Below are 22,428 nucleotides of genomic sequence, written 5' to 3' on the forward strand. Positions count from 1 at the left end.
TTGTCCAAGTGAATTTTGACTGAGAAGATGTTCTTTAAAATGCACTCTTCCCCTAAAAGATGACTTCTCCTTCCAAATTGCTTTTCCCTGAAGCTCTTGGGAAAACTATCTTGATAATGGTGCCATCCCTTGGAGATCCTGAGAATTGACTGTTGACCGCTGTGGCCCCACTGACACATGGCCATGCAGCTGCTGACATTATCTGTTACATGGAAAAGACGATAGGCTTTCGTGTCACTGGGAATGGCATGCTGGCTATGTGTGCTATTCCATGTCAGGCCTGTAACTTTGCTCCACGCAGGATCTTACTTCTGTACCATGGGAAACATGCTGGGATCCTAATGTGTTACTTTAGCACTAATGCTACCTATAATTGACATCTGGGTGGCAGGATTCAGTGTTTTTACTGAAATGGAGGATTTCAACCTTGTAGGTGGTGAGAGTGTTGTACTCTATTTTATATTTACAAAATACTGTAAGACACGGTGTGTGCAGAGAGCTATTGACAGCTAGTGGAAATGTGCATAATTATTCTGCTTGTCACTATATGGCACAGAATAATAGATACTACATTATTTGTAAAGAATAAAAACTTGTTGAGCCAAGTGAATTTGAACAATTCCACTCAGCACAATGGTTGGGAATCAATGGTTAAGATGATTTGTTTTCTAAAGTTGTCAGAGGGTGCATAAGAAAAAGTGGGAGCCCTGTCGTTGCTCACCAGTGACAAGTGGGACTGTTTTTACACCTTCTTTCTAAATAAGGAAGCGGCCTGACAGACATATGACCACCGACCCAATTTGGGTGCTGTCCCGAGGGCCTGCTCAACTCCCCCCTCGTTCTGGACCAGCAATGACAAATCATTGAAGGCACTTTCCTGCTGCTGTCGGGGCCGTCTCTGATCTTGCATTGGGAGTCGGATCCAGGGAGGGACCGGTGATGTGGAGCCCCTGGCTGGTCTGACTCTGGGCTCTGGTTTATTTCTTGGTTTCTTTCTCTTTTATTTTTGGTGCATGGCGGATTATTTCTTGCAACTCTTCTTTTCGGTCGAGGAGCAGGAGAGAGAGCAAGTGTGTGCGTGTAGGGGGGAGAGAGAGAGGCGTGGAGGTAGGAGCTGCAAAACATGGTAATCACCAGCAGCAGCACCAGCACCATCACCTCCAGCGTCTCCTCTCCTCCTCTGCACCGGGGCTTGCGTTTCATGCCCTGCACAGCTCCAGAAATAACCCTCTGCCAGCATGCCGAAGAGAGAAAAACAAGAAGAGCGGTATTTTTAGGCTCATTAATTTGGACCACGTGGTCTGAAGGTAAACCGGATGGCCGGAGCTCACAGGCTCCTCGTCAGTATGTCCTGCGAGGCCGGCACGCCGCACTGGACGCTGACCACGGCGGTTCTCCTGAGCCTCCTGCTGGGCATCGTGTCGGCGTACCCGCTCCCGAGCGGCCGGACGAATGGCACCTTGCTGCTGGAGAAGCGCTGGGAGACGCTCTTCTCTCGCTCCGTGCTCGGGATCTCCGGGGAGAAGCCGGAGCTCAACTGGGAGAGTGACTACCTGCTGGGCATCAAGAGAATAAGGAGGCTCTACTGCAACGTGGGCATCGGCTTCCACCTCCAGATCCTCCCCGACGGCACGATCAACGGTGTCCACCACGAGAACCAGTACAGTGAGTTCTTCCGTGTCATTTGCATGATCGCGTGTCATCTCAGTTGGGGGCGCAAAGACAATTCGATTAAAATACAAACAGCACCAACGATCGCCCCCGGCCCCCTCTCCTCCCTTCCCCTCCTCTCCTTTCCTTTCCTCTCCTCTCCCTTGCTCTTCCTCTCTTCTCCTCTTCCTCCCCGAGCATGACATGAATGTGTGGCCGCTTTTAGACACAACTTATTTTTACGCTGCGGGCCAGCTAGGACGGGCCGGTGCCCGTGAAGCCCAGCACGACCACGCAAATGGCGCAATCCGGCCGCGCGCGCGCACACACACAAATAAATAAGTAGATCAATCAATCAATCAATCAATCAATCAATAAATATATGAATAAATAAATGTGCTTGCGTGTGATCGGATGTTAAGGATGCAGAACAAAGAGTCGCCACTCTGCAAGGTTACACCACCATAGGCGCAGAGAGGGGGCACAATGCATGCTAAATCGTAATCATAATTCTATTCAAAGCCGTCAGCCATCGTGCTCCCTCAAATTATTTGTGATTTCAGGTCTCATTGAGATCTCCACGGTGGAGAGAGGAGTAGTGAGCCTGTATGGAGTCAAGAGTGACTTGTATGTCGCCATGAACAGACGAGGGAGGTTATATGGGACGGTAGGTATGCACCCCGTTTTATTTACACCGGAACGACGAGTAAACCTGGGGCTGATGAGAAATGTGCATGAGCCAGTGGGATTGACACATTGCAAGTATTTGAAATCAGGAACTTTGTGAATGAAGTCAAATTTAAGTCAAGACATCGATCTGTACAGTCAAAGTCTGCTTTATTGTCAATTTCTTCACATGCCAAGACACTCAAAGAAATCGAAATTACGTTCCCAAATTCAAATGACGTTGCACCTGCACCCATATGTCTTCCTACAATCTTATGATGGTGAATCACAAACTCAGCGTTAGGTTCAGACCTGTGCATGGAGGGTTAGGGCTTTTAAATAAAACGCCTAATGCAAAAGTGCAATCAAATTAGTCATGACACACACAAAAAGACAATTTAGACATGCCCATGTTTTAAATTGGGATGAAATTCCCGCAAACATGGAGAGAACATCAGAGCTTGGATTCAAACCCCTACCTCAGAACTGTGAGGCGGATGTGCTAACCACTAAGATACCATGTTTGCCTTAGAAATGCTGAACATCATAAATAAAACTATGATCATCTAACGTGCCGGTGGGAACGTACACCATTTACAATTTACAGTTTTGATCTACTTTTGAGTCTTTCAAGTATTGTAGTTTTGAAGGGCATCCGTCAAAGTGATTGGAGGTTTATTTGTCAGTATTTATTTATTTTAGACAGCTGATGAGCACCTACAAAACCTATTAACAGCAATATTTTATAGGTGTCACACCATCACTATGAGCTATATTTATAGTTTTACAAGTGGGTCCCATGAAGCCACACTTCACGAGTTGGTCGCTAAGCTACCCTAAACATTACAACTTAGTCATCCTTTGGATCGCTAGAGCAGAGAAATGGCTAAATATCTGACACCGCCATAAGTAGATTTTTTTAAAAATAATAGAAATAGAAATAAACTCTTTAGAAAAGTGTTTTGACTAGATTTCAATTTTCTTCATCTTCTCAAAAGTGTGTCTTTTTTTACTATTGTTAAAAGTAAAACCGAAACATGAAACACGTAGCCGTAAATCTGTCAGATGAACGGCAAACTTGAGATAAAAAAGCTCACTATTAAAAACTACTAAAACAGTTTAAATGAGCTTTGATAAGTCATGTTGTGAGTTTTTTTTCTCTTCTGCCAGTACTTTTTTCTATTCTTTGCTATTTAATACCATTTGTTTTGGCTGCTCCTTTTTTAAGAGTGTCTCCAAAAAGCTAAAAACAAAACAAAAACTCCCGAAACAAATGCCCAAAGTGAGAAACGGTATGCTGTGGTCATAATGTTTATTTTATTTTGTTTTATTTTTTTGTCTCCTGTAATTTAGGCATTTTTCCTGGAATGTTTTGGTTGAATGCAGTTCGGTGGACTTGAGGTTTTCACATCTGCCTCACAGTTCTGAGGTTTGGGGTTGAACTCTGCTCCGACCTTCCTGTGTTGAGTTCTTGCCATGGGTTTTCTCTGGCTTCTTCGCACATTCCAAAAACACCCGTCGTGTCTATTGTCTATTGAAGACTCTAAATTGTCCATACGTGAGGATGAGTAGTATTTTATCTAAATGTGCCCCGCGAGTGAATTAATTGATATTTTATGGTTTTCTCGTTAGGAAGTGTCTGCCTTGTTCAGTTAATAATGAGGACATGGATGAAAGGAATTAAGTTGAACTCTGAGTCTTCGTAGTACAATGGTCGCATAACATAGCGAACGCTTCACCTTATGTGCTTTTTTTTTTTTGTTTGGACATGCTGAATGGTACTTCACTTGAGTTGAAGAGATTAGTGAGCATGTCAGCAGTAACCTTGATGTCATTGGCGCTGAAATGACAATGACATGTGTTCCCGTTAGTGGCGGCCACTTCGCTTGTGGGCCGACATCCTTGACAGACAGAATGTATCTCCTCTTGAGTGATGAAGTGTAAGCTTGCCACTGTGCTGACGATCTGATAAGAGATTGAATTTAGCCTCATGCATCTTGATGGGGGCAGCCGGCTCGCCTGCTTTATATACGCCATGTTGGCTTAGTCAGCGTTTCCTTCCTTATAATCGTGGCTGATGTTTAGTTGGCTACTCAGGGACTTGAAATATTCTTGTCTATCTTGAAGCATGCCTCATCTATTTGATTATGTTCTATTTAAATGTACAGTATTTTGACTTTATGTGTTGAAAGAAAAAAACTTCTTTTAGCCAAATTAAAACCAAACCTAACAATATTAACGGCTCGTCATCCTCTGAGAAATAGCTGGTTATTTACTTCCATTGTCCTTGCTTTGAAATTTGATAACTTTTTACATATTTTGGGTTATGCTGGTTTGCTTATATTTGACCAAAACATGAAGTGTGTGTTTTCATTCCTATTTAATAGGAGTTGGATACAATAAGTCATGCTTAATTTTCCACTTAGTGACAATGTCATTTTGACTGTGAAAAGTTATTTGTTCCTCCATGTGCCTAACTGGCTGCTGTCTGTTTCATGGACAATAAATAAAGAGAAATAAATGGGACTGGACTATTTATTTTCTCTGGGGCTTGAGGAATGCTCCCTCTTTTGACCCAAACTTTAAAACAATCAAACCAAGAAAAATGAAAACACTAGTCAAGTGCTGTGTTTGTAGATGTCTGTTGTACTTGTAAGTTTACTTAGCGGGGCCACGTCCTGGTTTATGAAAGATGACATTAGAATTAAACCAAAGGGTGTGTGTCAAAACAATTCCATTGTAAAAATAGAAAGGGGAAATCATTTGCGGTTAGCTGCATTTGTTTCTGGATTTGCACCAAAATGTAATTAACACACTAAACAAGTCAATAAATCCTCTCTTGATGCTTTCACCGCAATGCCCTTTATATGGCTCAAATTACACAGGAATCAGAGTACTATGGTAACTCGACTTACAAGTGACCCGACTTGTCAGTTTTCTGAGATGTAGTCTTCTAAAAATTAAGCAGCAGTGCCAGACGGTGGAAGTGAACTTCACAACAAGCAGACGTTTGGGAGCCAGAAAATTTGTTTTGAAAAAATCAAGCAAAGTGCTTGCGCCAAGGTGTTTATTGACACGTTCAGTTATTAATTATTTATTGTGTGTTTAACCAAATGCAACTTTGCCTTGCAGAATGTCCGCTTGCCATAGATGCAAAATGCCATGGAAAGTCTAATGATACCAGCATCAATAGCACGTTACTTGTGAGATAGAAATAGCATTTCTGAAAATGTGTCCCACGTGTCCCTTTTGCAGACAGTCTTCCACGACGAGTGCAAGTTCCGAGAGCGGATGCTCCCCAACAACTACAACGCCTACGAGTCGCAGGCGTACAGAGGCTCCTTCGTGGCGCTCAGCAAGCACGGCCGCGTCAAGAGGGGCAACAAGGCCACCACTGCCATGACTGTGACGCATTTCCTACCCCGAATATTACCTCCCCCGAGCAAAGACTGGCAATAACACACTAATTTGCACATGTGGATTCTTTCCCAGGTAACGTCAATGCCCTGTCCATACTGTACATCCTTAAAAAACCTGCAACCGACTGTCACAGAGAGAATATCCAATAGTATTTATTCAGACTTTATATGTATATTTGGGTAGCTTACTTTGTATTAGAAATGATGAAATGCCTTTCTTTGCTGCTTTTATGGATTTCAACCAATTTGTGTTGGGGAGAAAGAGAGAGAGCGAGAGAGGCTTCAATTGGTCTCTTCATTCTACTGTATGGGTGCTTGTTGAAGTCAGTGGAGCGCGTGCCCTGTCAGCTCTTCTTTTTGGATATGATCATTGTATTACCTCAAAGCACCAAAACGGCTGAAAAGTATACATGCATGGAACTACTGAGGAAAAAAATGCCTGTGAACATATTTTTGTTGTGCACCACCTCTGTTTGTTGGATATCAGCTCTGACAGGGTAAGTAGAGCACTTGCAAATATGGCGGTGGTTGTTCTTGCTTTGTCATGAGGTAGCGGTGCCTTGAATTCCTATTGTGGCCCCCCTTCTCTTTGCATGTAAGTAATGCCGGTGCTGAAGTCAGAAATAAGAATGATGGACAAGTCATCACTCCACAAGCCAGACGCTACCGCTGGCCATTCCTGGTGGGGCACAAAATGTTCCCGCTGGGAACAATGTAAAGGAAGTGAATTGTGACCGTGTGCTGCACATGACGCAGCGGAGCCTTTTTGTCCAGCTCTAGGGCATCAGAGGGAGCTTTGACAATCCCACAATTTGGTTATCAGTAGAGTTTATGGACATGCCATTGTTATCAAGTATAAACAAAATTTATTTGTCCCACTTAGGTACTACTTTATGTGTTGGGTGAAATTAGGACAAAAAGTGACAAAATGGATCTCTTTTGGTTTGGCACTTAAAGTCCTTTTTGCAGGAAATAGTGTGGATGCTACTGTTGATTAGTCAGTTCACTGTTAATGAGGGTATGCTTTGAGGGACATCAGGATTTTACATTTCAGGTACCTCAGTCCCTCCCATTTAGATTCACATTTGTTTTTATGATTGATGAAAGCTATTTATGCAAAGTGGTCACTGATTATGTAGCGTATTTTACATGAATGCAACCCTTTGAGATACTGTATTGTGGCGATGGGCGGGGACAAAGCTCACGGCGACAGTCATGCTCAGAGTTGGACTTTTAAGGGCCTCTGCTCGTGGCTTCCATTGTTGGTTTAAGGATGCGCGTAATGTGGACGAGCAATTGTGGGCCCCATCCATCCAAGCCACTTGTGTAGTAAGACTATAGGTGCTGACATCAGCCTCTCGGGTTACTGACATTTTATGGTTTTCTTGTTGCAAACTTCTTCTTTGAGCGAGACAACGAGCGAGCTTCTCGTGTTTTCCCATGTGCAATGCGATGAGGATGTCACGATTCATCAAGACCGTTTTCGGTCCTGTCGAAATGCGCTGCAATCAATTTTAGTTTTGGCGTACAGTGGAACCTCTGAAGGACTAGAATTGGTCAGTCAAGCAAGTTGAAAAGAAAATATTTCAACGGTCGGAAAAGTACAAATCTCAAACGCCACAAACACGACTGTGAAGGCGGATTAGACTCACATGGCAACACAAAAAAGCTGAAATCTGATTGGACAAAAAAGGGGTGTCAAACCTAATTGATTGTTTGACAATTTAATCGACTGCCATTTTAAAAATTAAGTAACCGTTTAGAGCCCTTTTTGAATGTGCTTTTGCAGACTTTGATCGGAAGGAAGTGGTGGTGCTCATATTCTGTGAAAGTGTGGAGTCTTAAAAACAAGATCCCTGTGCAGTATCAATGATGATCTTGTGCTTTGTCAGGACAGGGATTTTCTGTCTGTTTTTGTGGGTTGTGTACTCCCTCCACATTATATTCTAAAGTAGCACATACATTCAGATTAGTTCCACGCAGTCTACCTCTTTAGAGCTTGCCTATTTTTTGTCATTTCCTTCTATTATACCTCCATATCAATTTTCTTTTCACTGTTTGTTTCATTCACTTACGGTATTATGCCATCACTTTAATTTTTATATACAGGCGACATTCGCATACTCACAGATTTTCTTTTCCCCAATTTAATATTTTAAAAATATATTTATTATTTATCTATTTATTTTCGCCTCTATTAGCAGGGGTCGACTGTAGTGTCCGAAATAATTTACTCATCAGTCAAATGAAAATTAGTTTTGAACTGGACATTAATTATGTCAGTGCCATTGCATAGTTACAACCTACTGGATGAACCGCTATACTTTAATATTGTCCTGCTACAACTCATGAATCTGTCTGAAAATGAAACAACACCCTGGAAACAGAAAATTGTTTCATCTGCCATTTTCAAGATGCATTGTGGGATGCATTGATGGTCATTTTCGAAACAGAACAAAATGCAAATCAGAAGGTTACGTTTTTACCCAATGGCATGCTCAGTTATTTGTTTCGTAAGCACTTACTACATTCAAGACCGGTGAAATTATTTCTACATGTGTATGGCAATTTAGAATGTTAAAATATTTTCTGTACACTTAATTGAGGTATTGAAAAAAATGGAGCTTGACTAGCATTGTGTTCAATTTAAGAGGTTCTACTGTACTACTCAAATGATATGAAATGGTTGTTGTTTTGCAATTTTATGCATGTAGCAAAGTACCACTAAGTCCAGCTTGGTGGAGTATGTTTTTTTTTAATTAACGTCACGGTTTACCTCATACACTCTTAACTGTAACATGCTGTGGGCAGTGCATTAGGGGGCCCCACAGGCCTCCGCTCATGTTTAGTAACTGAGATGAGTGCATGGCACCTGGATGGCAAGTGTGGCCATGCCAGCACATGCTCAAGTTGTTGGCTTTCTGCCAAAGTGACAGTAGAGGCCATATCAATTGACCTTGAGTCAGGAATAACAGGACATGGTGAGGCAAAAGGGTGGATGGGGGTGGGGAGCACAAGAGTGGGATGCACTGTAAGTAGCAAAGAGAATCAAATGTTTCCAGAAAGGTTGGTTGGTTAAACATGCTGAATACTGTGATTAGAATACATATTTTGGTTGTATCACCATTACTTATTGTTGTGTATTATTCAATCCATGATGGAGGGTCAGAAAATAATAACATAGTCCCCCCCCCCCCCCCCCCCCCACGGAATGAATGTGCGGGAGTAATATTAGTGGCGAAACTACTAAAATGAAGATCAATTATTTTATGCAGTGCAATTTTCTAATCCTAGGCAAACAAGACAAATATTTACATTTCAAAGCACTTGTTTTTGAAGGCAAGATTTTGTGAAATGCTTTTTTGTTGTTGTTTTGCCATCTCCAGCCTATTATTGGGTGTTGCAGAGGACACTGTTAACACAACGCGAGGTGGTTGGAGTGGCAAACCAGCAATAGCAGGGGAATAGGATTTTATTATTAGTAGTGGTCTTGCATCTCATGCAACAAGAGAGTCTATTGCATGATCCTGTTTTGAGGTAGACTTCTGGTTTGGTTTTGATGTAACTAAGAAAAGTATTTATATGGTGGGGGGGAAAAAAAGGCCCCCCTGTCAATAAACTCCCATTTTTCAAATCCCCTCTCATGTACAAAGAATTCGGAATGGTCCCTTTTGAATATGCACCCATGTCATCAGTTGCTTTTAAAGATGTGTTGGTTCACAGGGATCTCAAGCGAGTGGCTCTGTGCTCAGTGTGTGTCTGACTGTGTGTGTGCGTGTGTATGGATTGTGTCCCTGTGTGCCAGCAGCCTTTATGTTTTCCTCTCAGTTTCTTATTCCTGCACTGAGGGGAGAGTGCTTCCTCTTGAGTCCCCCTCCTGTTTTGGAACATATACCTCACCTTCTGCCTTAGTTCCGATTATTAAAATGATTGTAAATTAGTTTGAAACAACAGACTTCTTCAATCATTTGTTTCTGAGAAAAAAAAAATGATGGCGAAAAAAACAAACTATATTACAAATGGGTTTCCTTTTATTTTTGTACGTATGTGCTGTGCACAGCAGTCAACTGTATTCCTGAAATGATAATAAAAGAGATTTTGTAAAAGCTGTTGTGATGTCTTCAAGTTTCCATGTTTGACATTAGTATTGGCTCGTGAGTGAACGATTCGTTCAAAGGAACGAATTTCTTTCAGTGAACGAATCACTTCCTAAACTTTCAGTTCAGCTTTGGCCATGATTTTTCCCTAATGAAGTGGCCTGATATTAGGTACACCTGAAAATGGCGGCACACCTAAAGGAGTGTCCGTGTGATGTCACGGATCAACCAGCCAATCAGAATGTGGGGGTGAGAGCGGGTGTGGTACTTTTCACTTAAACCAGGGGTGTCGACCTCCAGTCCTTGAGGGGCCGCGTTCCAATATGTTTTCCAAGTTACCCTCGTTAAACACACCTGCGTGAAAAGATTTTGTTCATTTTCACGTTCTGCAGGACTAAAACTTTTCACGCAGGTGCACTTAACGAGGGAATCTTGGAAAACATGTTGGAATGCGGCCCCGAGGACGAGAGTTTGACACCTGTGACCTTGGACCAGGATATTTCCCTAATAAAGTGGCCTGTTATTAGGTACACTTGAAAATGGCGGTGTACCTAATGGAGGGTCCAAGTGACGTCACAGATCAAACAGCCAATCAGAAAGTGGGGGTGAGGGCGGGTGTGGCACTTTTCACTTAAACCAGGGGTGTCAACCTCCAGTCCTCGAGGGGCTGCGTTCCAATATGTTTTCCAAGTTACCCTCGTGAAACACACCTGCGTGAAAAGATTTTGTTCATTTTCCCTGGGTCACCTTATGTATTTATTTACCCATAATGACTTACATTTGTTTGCATATGCATACAAAGCGAAGTTCCAATTATAAAAGCACAGCAAGGTCATATATCCTCACACTTGGGATCGAACAAAGTCCTTATCAAGCCAAAGCCCGTGTTACTAACCCAGTGCTTCTCAAATAGTGGGGCGCGCCCCCCTTGGGGGGCGCGGTGCTATTCCTGGGGGGGCGCGTGTGACCCTGGGGAACAGGCTTTTTTTTTTGGCAGTACTAGAATAAAGTGTAATTGCGCGTTTACTACAGCAGGGGGCAGTGGCGCTCTCATTGTTACTTTTGTCACGTTTGCGACAGTGCAACATTTTACGACTTACAAGACAAGTTAGGATAGTCACGGTGGGGAGGGGGGGCGCGAATAGTTTTCTTCTTGCTAGGGGGGGGCGTAACAGAAAATAATTGAGAAGCACTGGTTTAAATAAAGGTTAACCTAAAAAAAAAAAAAAAAAAGTGAACCCTGAACTTTGAACCCGCGGTGACCCCGCGGTGACCCCGTGGTGACCCCGTGGCCCCGCGGTGACCCCGTGGTGACCCCGTGGTGACCCCTGGGTGACCTTTGAACCCTGAACTTTCAACTCTAGTTAAAAATCGAAAATGTGCACATGACCCCGTGAACTTTGAACCGACCTTTGACCCCTGGGTGAACTTTGAACCGTAAACTTTGACCTTTGACCCCTAGCTAATTACGTTTTTTTTTTGTTTTTTTTTAAACCGGCATAGCAGAACAATCCATGGTCTTCAGATGCCGCGCTGTCGCCATCTCCTGGTCAGTTAGTGAAATGCTTTTGCTGATGTTTTTTTTTCTCTCAATTAAAACAAATCAATCAGCCAGTTGGTTTTCTTTATTTAATATCTATTATCAGACAAAACCAAATTGTGAATCAGTCACCTAGGCTATAGCAGAACAAACAATCCATGGTCTTCAGATGCCACGCTGTCGCCATCTCCTGGTCAGCTAGTGAAATGCTTTTGCTGTTTTTTTTCCCTCTCAATTAAAACAAATCAATCAGCCAGTTGGCTTTCTTTATTTAATATCTGATATCAGACAAAACCAAATTGTGAATCAGTCACCTAGGCCAGTGCTTCTCAAATAGTGGGGCGCACCCCCCTTGGGGGGCGCGGTGCTATTCGTGGGGGGGCGCGTGTGACCCTGGGGAACAGGCTTTTTTTTTGGCAGTACTAGAATAAAGTGTAATTGCGCGTTTTACTACAGCAGGGGGCAGTGGCGCTCTCATTGTTACTTCTGTCACGTTTGCGACAGTGCAACATTTTACGACTTACAAGACAAGTTAGGATAGTCACGGTGGGGAGGGGGGGCGCGAATAGTTTTCTTCTTGCTAGGGGGGGGCGTAACAGAAAATAATTGAGAAGCACTGTACTAACCAGTCGGCTACTTCAACCTGGTAACCTAGGTTGTTAGCACTCTTTTGTACTTGTGATGTGCATTCCAGTTCTCAAGTGAACTGAATCCTTGGAATCGGTTCACTCAAAATATTTGTTCAAAAGAATCGTTCACCGAATCGTTCGCTACACTCTCTTATTATTTATTTATTTATTTTCTTTGTAATGTACTTGCGATTTACACAGTTTGGCAAAGGTGGTTTGCTCAGGCAAATAATGTATTTTAGTTTCCAAAGAGGCAGCGGCATTCCATGTTCTGCTGCCAGTTAAAGCTTGCAGGAATTCCACAAAGGCAACCCTAAACCACTGACAAACAACACGGCTTTGTGTCATTTGGATAAATGACTTTGCCGCTTTATGGACCCTGTGTTTAAATAGGCCCGCTGGACTTTCTCCTCCCTCCAGAGAACTGCTCACACGCTAACCAACGGTGCTCACTCTGCTCTAGTAAGGAGAGAGCGCTTTTCCCAAATGACCATGCAAGCGGCTTTTTTCCCATTCCTCTTGATTGCCGCCCATGTGTCCATAGCCGTGGATTGTAAGCCCAGGTCGAAGGACCCGGAGGAGCTACAGCTTAAGCAGAGCTCAGGTACGCCATCCAGGAGGACACATAACTACATTCTTCCAAGTGCCGGATCCATGAGGAAACGTTTTCTGGGCCACTTTCTGGGTGAGTCCGACACCAAACGCCTTGGTGTGCCGTGTCTGGATACTTAGTAGGCTTGAAATTCTTGAACGCAGCTTCGTGCAAGAGCTTTCTCTACTAAGAATCAAGTTCTGAAAAATATTTTCTGCAAACTAACCAAGACATGCCTCAAATTCTTACAGTTGTTCATCCAGTAAAGACACACAAGCGCAACTATGTGTCCATATTTGACCTGAAAAGAAAGCGTTTTGTGTGCATGGACTTGGAGGGAGAGCTGTACAGCTTTGTGAGTAACTTTTACTTGAATTGCACTCATAGTCGATTTTGTTTATTGCAGACACATCTGCAATATTGACCACCTTCTGCATGCTTTACACATACTTTGTACCATGATGTTCATGTCTGCTAACCTATAATGTAAAACAACAGAGAGAAATCACGTTAAAACAATGATGAACAATGAATGATGAACCACCACTATACAGTGGGGAAAGTGTCAAGCACATTGTTGTTCTTTTCTTGCCAAACAGAAACAAAAAAAGTTCATCGGCACAAACCAGCTTGTTGTGACTTCCTCTCAGAATGCTCGTCAGCTTCTACTTTCTCACCCCAAGTCATCAGGGCTGTCCTCCATCTCACCAAAGCGCTTCCTGGCCCGCTTAGTGAGTAGACAGAGGAGAAGTGAGGAGGTGAACCCGTCTGACCCGTTAAGGTCTGAGTCGCAGCCCTCTCATTCCGTCAATGACCACAAAGAATCGGATCACCGCCAGCCGGAGCCGGACCAGACGGGAGCTGTGTCAAAAGAGACCATCCCTTCTAGTGATGACGACCCCTTAAAAGTCTTGCATGCAAACGGGCCTGTGAGTCCAGTAAAGACCAACATAGCGGACCGAGCGGAACAAGAGTGACATCATCAACTTGGGCAAATGGAATGAAGGGGTGAACACCGGAAGGGTGAAAACGGTCCGTTTCCGGAAGATGGTCAAAATAGAAAATAATGACGTAAAACCTCTGCTATTTTTCCAGGCAGGTTTTTAACATTGTTGAGAAGTGAGTGAATTGTTGTTTTCTTAGAAAATATGTTTAAAAAAAAGCCGCCAACGTTATAAACGACGAAGATGCGTCACCCCATGCATCTCAATTTTTCTTCTGTGTCAAAAGAAGTTTAAAGTGAAAGACTACCAAGTAATGGTTATGTTGACACTGGAATTTGCTTCTGTGACTTAACTTGAAGATCATTTCCAAAGACATTTGGGCCAGCCATGTTTTAAGTGAGCAAAAGTATTGGAACGGACCTTATTCAATTATTCTGTTCTGAGTTAATGAACACGTCTAGATCTAAATACCATGAAATGAAAGCTGGAAGTCCCAACTTTTCATTCATATTCAAAACCCCAAATTTCTTCAATAGACAAAAACAAAAGACCTCGCCGTTCCATTACTTTTGGAGGGGGCTATACTTTTATGTAACACCCTGTTGTGGCTGGTCCTTCTTTTGAAACAAGTGTTTTAGACTTAATCCTTTGATACTCACCGAACTGAGGTCTTTTGAGGTACGATGAAGAATTTTCTGATCCAGGATGGATCTAATTTTGCCAAGTGTGGTTCTGGACTGATGATCACGTGGTGACAAATGCAGTCAGAGGGATCGTTTGGAAACATTGGATGGTGTCATAAGGCAGGTTGGGTTCAGCACAGCTGTCCTTGAACCTTTTTTGTCAGTTAAACGTTAACCCTTTGGACGAGATGTGGCAATGTTTGTTGTGCATATGGGAAAGGTGTCATCTTTGGGAGCAATTGTGCTTATTTATAAATATGTAGATTTTTTTTTTTTTTTTAAATGCTTCATGTATAAATTCATCAGAACCAGCTAGTGTGTTTGCTATTCATGTCAGGTGCCGGACACCAAATCATACAAACTATAAAGGTATTTATTTATTGGACTATGGAAAAAGACACCTTTTTCTTACCAAGTTTTACTATTTATATAGTTCATTTGTTCTGTTCATGTGAATGAATAAAGAATGGAACTCTTCAACCATTTATGTGTCGATTTCTAGTATGAGTTATATGAATACTAATGGTCAGCCAGGAAATGGTTTCATACATTTAATAATATTCTACATGGCTAAAAAGTATTGGGACACATTAGAGGGAAAAAACAAAATGAAAGAAAATGTCTGTTGTAGTTTTCACATTGATAGACCAGTCCAAAATGTCTTACAGTGAGAAGTATCAAAATGATTATTGAATCTATTGACCAATAAATGTGCCAATACATACTTTTCCCCCTGAAAAGCTATTAGAACATTGTGACATTTTATAGGGGTAAGAAATTTGTAAACTTTTTCGGGGGGAGCAGAAAGTCCAGTAAAAGCTTATTGAGATGCTGTGGAAATAATATCTTATCTACAGCACAAGCTGTTATATGAACCTTTGGCCATTGGAGGGTGCTAACATACATGTAACCACTGCAATGTTGCAAGATGGCGCAGTTGCTGTCATGTCAGTTATGTGGAGTGGCACATGGTGGGGGGGAGCTCCAAGCTGATTTTAAGGGTGGTCCAGTGCCCCCGTGACCCACCCTCCGCTGCGCCAGTGCTTACTATACAAAGGTTACTTTCCTGGACTTTAGAGCATTATCTGTGCCGCACTGAAAAGACAAATAAATACAATGAGGAAAAAATGGGTAAGAAGTGATCTGGTTTCTGCTTTTTAATGTTGTCAAACCAAAATGTATTTATAGCAACTGTTTTTATAACGTTGAAATTAGGACTGACACTTTTTATCCTTCATGACTTATTTTCCTCACAATTGCTTTTCTTTTTGAGTGTGGCCTTAACACACAAAACAATAGTATTTCCGTGACATTTCTATCACGCCTTAGCTATGTTTTTACATGATCTCCCTTATTGACGAACAAGCATTGAATCTTAGACACCTCAAAAGCATTGTTGTCTTTCGTCAAGGTGAGCACAAAGCGACTCACACCTGCGTTGGGACTCAACGAGAACATGCGTGCTCTGCTATAGCCTTCGGGTAGGGGGCAGTGTAAATCATCCACAAGGGAGCGCATAGTCACGGACAAGTAGCCCCCATGGGAGACCACCAGCACGTGGACAGGAAGATTGTCCGCCTCCTCGCCTTCTACGTGAGGCGCTGAAGAGCGCTCGTCGTTCTCCCCTCTGTTGGGCCAGTGTTCCCCCCCGACTTGTTGGACCATTTTGAGCCAAAACTCTTTGACGCGCTGCTTCACCTGAACACAGTATACATTTGTTGTTATACACACAAACGTGTCTAACATACTGTAAGGTCCAAAAGCAAGATCCAGCACTCACATGCTCTATGTATCCCACGCTAGCTTGCCGCAATTTTGTATAGATGGTGTAAGGAGTTAGGCTGATAAAGAAAAGTTATGTTCATGTGAATGAATAAAGAATGGAACTCTTGGAAGTTTGATTTGATTCTTAATCTGTCCCATTACTCTTGATCCCTTAAAAAAATGGAAGGCATACAGACGTTTTTAATTCTAACACTGTTCACCAGATTAGATGTAAAATCTGCAATTAATCCACATTGTTTGTTTCAGTTCAAATCCATTGTGGTAGTGTTGCGAGCCAAAAGATGGGAATTGCGTCCCGGTCCCAATATTTATCGTCCCGACTGTCTAAACAGGAAACAGGTTTAAGTTGTCCACAGCCAAGTGGTCAATCTAGAGTATGACCTTAACCACGACTCAGCTGGAAAGGGGAAGTAGTGAGAGAGTTGAGGGGATAGCGATACGAACTGTTAAAACCGAGGGATGTGCCAAAGTGCGATTTTTGGCATTCCATTCCATCCTCTTTACATTGTAACCCCCCCCCACACACACGCACGCACGCACACCAATGGGCAACCGTTAATCCGATGAGGCTCACGACAAATTCTGCTTTCTATCCGACTGATCCAAGTGAAGATTGCAAGTGCACTGGATTGCAAGTGCTGATGCAACAACCCGCAACGACGGAGCGGTCAGGCGCTAACTATGAGCCTCCAATCTATCTTTGGCCACCGTCTTCATCATCAGCCTCACCATCATGTGCTCGTCCCATGCTGAGATAGGGCTGATTCGATTCCAGAATCTAATAGATGAATAGAGGCGGCACATTTCCGAAATAGAACATCCCAAAAACGTATGATGCGCCACACGCACATGCAGACAAACACAAATAGAAGTGGTGACTTTTTAATCAGAGCCACTCTGGCAGTAAAGAGGATGTACTTTGATCACAAGATGTCATTCAAGCATGTGCATGCAAAGAGGCCCTCCCTCTCATTCCCTCTTGCGGTACAGTACAGGACACTAGTGCACAACCACACTCTGTTTGTCCTGGTATGTACTGCCCTCTAGCGGCGTACTTTATGCCCAGCTGTAATTTCATCTGCTGTAATGTGACCAAAGCTTTTGGCAGCCTTGCTGCCTAAGATTTCATGTTTGTTATTCACATTAATTCTATATTGGTTTAATGAGCGGTTACAATTACGTACCGAGAAACTGCAGAATATGAAGGGTCAAAATCGTAAATATTGACACTTTAATTTGTTTTAGATTTATAGTTCATTAAACTCAACCAGAACTTGCACAGGTGGTAAGTAGGCAGTAGGCTAAAAATATATATATAAACTAGGGCAAATACAGTAAAAATACAGTAACTAGTATTTTTGCTAAAATAATTCAGTCTCCAGTCAAATGACAATTATCAATACTTGATACTAAATAGACATTCTCACGTGTAATGTAATGTACCGTTTTTTTCCGTGTATAGTGCGCAAAATTTTACTAATTTATTGTCCTAAAATCTGGGGTGCGCATTATACATGGGTACAAAAAAAAAAAAAAAAAAATTTTTTTTTTAAATTTTTTTTTTAAGTCCCAATGATCGTCACACACGCAGGGAGGCAATGGGTCCCATTTTTATAGTCTTTGGTATGGTCTTAACTAGGCTGGATGTAATTTTTTTTGTTGGCGTTGATTTCTCCGACTGCCCGTAAACGCACCACCGCGCTTCGTGCGCGCACGGGACAGCAAACGAGCAGGTGATCGAGCAAGCGTCTGATACGAGAGCATTGCGGTCGCATGGAGCGTGTTTGAAGTGAACAGCAGAGAAGAAAGGCAAAGTGTTGTGAAATAAAATGCACAGAGCGGATGCGCAAGACACGTCAGCTATATAAAGAGCGAGAGTTGTTTTCTTCCTATTAGTTTCAATTCACAGTTTAATTAGCAGTTTCAATCAGCAAATAGCAAAATGCGTATTACAGGTAATATTTTATTTCACAACACTTTGCCTTGTTCCTTTGGTCTCTGCTGTTCATCCTAAAACACAAAGGCGCTCTTTAAGCAATGCGACAGTGAGCGCCCGGCGCGCTGCGGTTGCGCGACCGCACCAAATTAAGCTCCCTGCGCAGTGCGCACTGAGGTCCACTTAAATTTTAGAAAGTACATCAGGACTTTAAAAATATCTTCTAAATTTCAGCGACGGCTCTGTCACACTAATCGACCAGCCCGGTGCAGTTGGGCGGTCGGCGGCGCGCTACGGTTGAGCGTTCTCTCGCACGCTTTCTCTCTCGCTCTCTCTCGCTCTCGCACACACGCAAACCGGATATCATACGGAGGCCGCCATTACAGATGCGCAGAACGGATGAGCAAGACACGTCAGCTATATAAAGAGCGAGAGTTCAGTTCTCTACCTAAATCCGTATTACAGGTAATATTTTATTTCACAACACTTTGCCTTGTTCCTTTCTTCTCTGCTGTTCACTTCAAACACGCTCCATGCGCACGGAGCGCGGTGGTGCGTTTATGGGCAGTCGGAGAAATCAACGCCAACAAAAAAAATTACATCCAGCCTAGTTAAGACCATACCAAAGACTATAAAAATGGGACCCATTGCCTCCCTGCGTGTGTGACGATCATTGGGACTTAAAAAAAAAAAAAAAAAAAATTTTTTTTTTAAAAAATTCATAAAAATTGGGTGCGTATTATACATGGGTACAAGCTTTTTTCCAGCATCAGCATGCCATTTTTAGGGGTGCGTACTATACATGGGGGCGCACTATACACGGAAAAAAACGGTATGTTTGTCCACATATAAAATATTTGAAGCCACATATAAAGATCGGTTAGACATCAAACTAATGTGATCAAATGTTGTATGAACATCAGATGTTTGTCTACACTGGGTTTAAAAAAGGTAATGTTTATAAACCACCAGACTGAAAGTTCTGCTCCAACAGTGTTGATTTCATGAGAATTTTTTGGTGAGGCCAAAAACTGTACTGTGTTCTTTGCATTACAGTCTAAGTGTTGTAAGACTTATTGTTTTTAGAATCTTATACGTAAGAGCCTTACCTGCTCTTGAGTTTCCCCTTGAGGAGGTGTAAAGACAGCTAAAGACTGACCAGCAGCTTTGGCCATATCTTTCAACTCCTGCACTGGCTTACCCTCGGCTATCCCAAAGCTCTGAAAAACCAAAAGGAAGTCATTTATTTGATGATTCAAATGCAGGAAAAAACACATTAACATTGCTTTGACCGACCTTCTCTTTAAGTAGAGGCTCACATACCAGTTGTAGACCAGCGCAACTACTGTTGTGTTTCACAATAGTTTCGGCAGTCTGCAAAGGAAGACAAGCAATTATCCATCTATTTTCAATGACGCTTATCCCGTTCAAAAAGGTTATTGCTTAACAAAACAATGTGGAATACCATTGAAGTCATAGAATTCAAACCATTAGGCAAATTTTATTTCCTGTATGTAAAGTTAAAGGAAGCGCCCGCCATCTTGTGCAATAAGCAACTCAAGAGCACTGAGCAGTCAGAAACTAAAGCGTTAACTCCAGATTTTTGTGATGCACTGAATCCATGATTCTCAGTCACAGATTCTCAGTAGAGTATATCTGCTGAAGCAACAACAAAATCAATAATAGCAGAAGAATGGAACTTTCTTTAAGATTGAAGATTATATGGTGGTTAACTTTGTCTGCATTTATATGACAGCAATTGTGATCCATTAACTAAGGAGATTCAAACCCTGAACTTTCGAACTGTGAGGCAGATGTGGTCACAAAACTGACCAGTAATAATTTTCATTTGATATCATCTAATTTGATACTTTTCTTGAGAAAGAATGAAATGTTAAAATGTGACTTAATAACAGTTTTATGAAAGTGACAATCTTGACCCAACTAATTCTGTTTCCAATATTTTCCACTATAAGGAACAAATCGACGAAACAGCATCGCAGATCAGACTGTTTGACCTTTGTTTCCAGTGAGTCGTTTCTCCGTTTGTAAGCAGACGCTTTTCTCTTGCTTTCCTATTGTGAATATCAAACCTGTCGCGCTCGCATCATGTCACTGACAAACAGGTTGGAGAACTTGACATCTTTCAGGTAGCGACCTGCAGATTCGGCTTGCTGCAGCCCCTCCTCAGACAGCGGACAGTCTATGGCCTGGCCTGGATTCAAGACAGACGGAAAACAATGAAACTGATTTGCAACCACATTTTTCTCTTTTAAAGAACACCTTACCTTGTAGCAGGCCATCTTTATTATACTGGGTTTCTCCACTGATGGAAATACATGGGTATAATTAGTATTTTATCGAACACACAACACAGGAAAGTAAATAGCTACATGAATCAAGGCAAGGACTCTTGCCCAGAAGCATTGTTACAAATACTCTATCAAGTAAAAACCTGCTGAATTTTAGCGTTGTTTAAACATTTCACAGCCCAAGAAGGCACGCTCAGTCTGCGTTAAACTACTCATTGTTTGTATTTTAATTTGCTTGTTTAAAAGTGGACAGCGCGCGCACACGCACACACACACACACACACACACGAGATTAGCAGATAAACTATGGGCTATCATAATTGCAAAATGGGTAAAACAATTTAAGACATATGCTACACACTAAAAGTGCACAGATCATTAAACTTCCATTCGATTGACTCATAACTTAGGACTGTTTTCCATACAAAATAATTACTATACATTTACGATACGCCCCCCCTCATTGTGTTGGCGTTGGTTCGTTATGGGCAAGATTGCGCTCCGATTTAGAGCAAATTGGGTTGCACCTCTGCCGTAGGAAGAGCACTACTGCACAGACAACACACCGAATTCTGGTTTTACGCAACGAAACATGGTGTGCATGGTTTTAAAGTGGTTAACATTCGTTCTGTTTATAGCATCGTGCTATCAACTGCTTCCATCTCTATTTAGGGCGAAGTGGATCCTGAGATTTCGCTTTACTTGTCACTCTCTCATTCTGCAGGTTCCCTGAACAATCAACTAAATACATTTGTCGCTAATGCTAACACCATGGGTTAGCAATCCTTCCTTTATATGTCAGATTTGCTGGCTCACAGCTATGTTGTCAATGCGAGCTGCTGCAGCGGACACTTACTGTCGAACAAATGTCAAGCCGAATGTTAGTGCCGTCATTTCCTGTAAAAGGTCAACAGACCAAAAAGCCCTCCGCATCAATTATCAGCTGCTTTCGACGCCCCTTGACGGAGGTTCACAGGCACACAAAAATGTCCGTGAGATTTTGTTTCCCCTGCCGCGGGAGCGCGCACACCTTATTTGGAAAGCGAAAACCCGATGTCGTACGACGTCAGCACTACGTTGTTCTCAATAAAAACATGAAGAACTCACGTTTGCGTCAGTCAATTCATTTTTTTTTATATAAAGGATTATTCTCATTTGATGTCTTTAAATTCATCCGCGTTTTGCCATTGAAGCGGGGTGCGTTCAAAGACCAGTCGTACAGACGGAATACTCATTCATTCACCAAAAAGCAACAATATAATTACGTGAGCTCTTTGCATAAACCTCGATGCAAAGAAACTCCTCTTTTTGGGTACAGGCTACAAGGAGTATATATTACAAAGGAGACTTTATACTTAATTGTGATCATCATTCATCCATCCATCCATTTTATTTTATTACTCAGGTATTTTCAAAGCAAATTAATATTGTTGCATGTATTAATTTGCTTTAACATGACAGCGCAATATAATTAAAAGCTGACACTATAGCAATGCCAAACGTGTTCATTTAAGAACAAGCCACACACATTTTGTGATCAAATCTTTCATAACGAGAATGATTTGAGTGAATTGATTTGAATGAATAGTTGAGAAGAAATTTCAGTTCTGAAGGCTCCTTTTGTCCCAAGCAAAGTGACAGATGGTGGGGAGGGGGGATAAAAATTGTAACCACAACTGTATAAAAAATGTCAAGCCGTGAGGATATGTCCCCCCCCCCCCCCCCTTTATTTTGAGAACGGTGAGTGCTGGACTCCAGCTGTTTTTTTTCTGTCTCCCTGGGGGTCTGTTCAGGTTGTGTGGAAAATTTGAACAGGTTCCCTCATTCCTAGGCCAAATTACAAGGGGAGGACAAATCCTCACAGCTGGCCCGTGAGGATATGTTCCCCCCCTTATTTTGAGAACGGTGAGTGCTGGACTCGAGCAGTTTTTTTTCTGTCTTCCTGGGGGGTCATTTCAGATTGTGTGGAAAATCTGAACAGGTTCCCTCATTCCTAGGCCAAATTACAGGGGGGGAACAAATCCTCACAGCTGCCCCGTGAGAATATGTCCCCCCCCCTTATTTTGAGAACGGTGAGTGCTGGACTCCAGCTGTTTTTTTTCTGTCTTCCTGGGGGTCCTTTCAGGCTGTGTGCCAAATTTGAACAGGTTCCCTCATTCCTAGGCCAAATTGGAC

At 42.3% G+C, this 22,428-nt stretch overlaps 3 protein-coding genes across 5 annotated transcripts; 2 read left to right on the plus strand and 1 right to left on the minus strand.

Annotated features, from left to right (window-relative positions):
* The first annotated feature begins 828 nt into the window (after positions 1–828).
* Positions 829–9,841, plus strand: LOC133157031 (fibroblast growth factor 6-like). 2 transcript variants are annotated; one of them, XM_061283250.1, is made up of 3 exons: positions 829–1,665; positions 2,214–2,321; positions 5,572–9,841. In XM_061283250.1, exons 1-3 carry the CDS (start codon positions 1,317–1,319, stop codon positions 5,781–5,783), a joined length of 669 nt encoding a protein of 222 aa, XP_061139234.1. In that variant the 5' UTR covers positions 829–1,316; the 3' UTR covers positions 5,784–9,841. The 2 variants fall into 2 exon arrangements, with proteins under 2 accessions (XP_061139234.1, XP_061139235.1); XM_061283251.1 differs by having other exon boundaries at positions 839–1,665; positions 2,214–2,317.
* A 2,402-nt stretch (positions 9,842–12,243) lies between these two features.
* On the plus strand, positions 12,244–14,700 carry LOC133157272 (uncharacterized). Of its 2 annotated transcripts, none has more exons than XM_061283667.1 (3): positions 12,244–12,686; positions 12,845–12,948; positions 13,244–14,700. In XM_061283667.1, exons 1-3 carry the CDS (start codon positions 12,488–12,490, stop codon positions 13,568–13,570), a joined length of 630 nt encoding a protein of 209 aa, XP_061139651.1. In that variant the 5' UTR covers positions 12,244–12,487; the 3' UTR covers positions 13,571–14,700. The 2 variants fall into 2 exon arrangements, with proteins under 2 accessions (XP_061139651.1, XP_061139650.1); XM_061283666.1 differs by having other exon boundaries at positions 12,253–12,686; positions 13,193–14,700.
* Positions 14,701–15,352: 652 nt separating this feature from the next.
* tigara (TP53 induced glycolysis regulatory phosphatase a) lies at positions 15,353–21,292 on the minus strand. Its single transcript, XM_061283665.1, has 6 exons — positions 21,110–21,292; positions 20,230–20,267; positions 20,035–20,156; positions 19,238–19,315; positions 19,051–19,161; positions 15,353–15,918 (listed from the first exon to the last, which is right to left on the minus strand). Exons 1-6 carry the CDS (start codon positions 21,184–21,186, stop codon positions 15,550–15,552), a joined length of 795 nt encoding a protein of 264 aa, XP_061139649.1. The 5' UTR covers positions 21,187–21,292; the 3' UTR covers positions 15,353–15,549.
* Between the last annotated feature and the right edge of the window lie 1,136 nt (positions 21,293–22,428).

Source organism: Syngnathus typhle, linkage group LG7 (genome assembly GCF_033458585.1).
Source record: "Syngnathus typhle isolate RoL2023-S1 ecotype Sweden linkage group LG7, RoL_Styp_1.0, whole genome shotgun sequence".
Lineage (NCBI taxonomy): Eukaryota > Metazoa > Chordata > Actinopteri > Syngnathiformes > Syngnathidae > Syngnathus > Syngnathus typhle.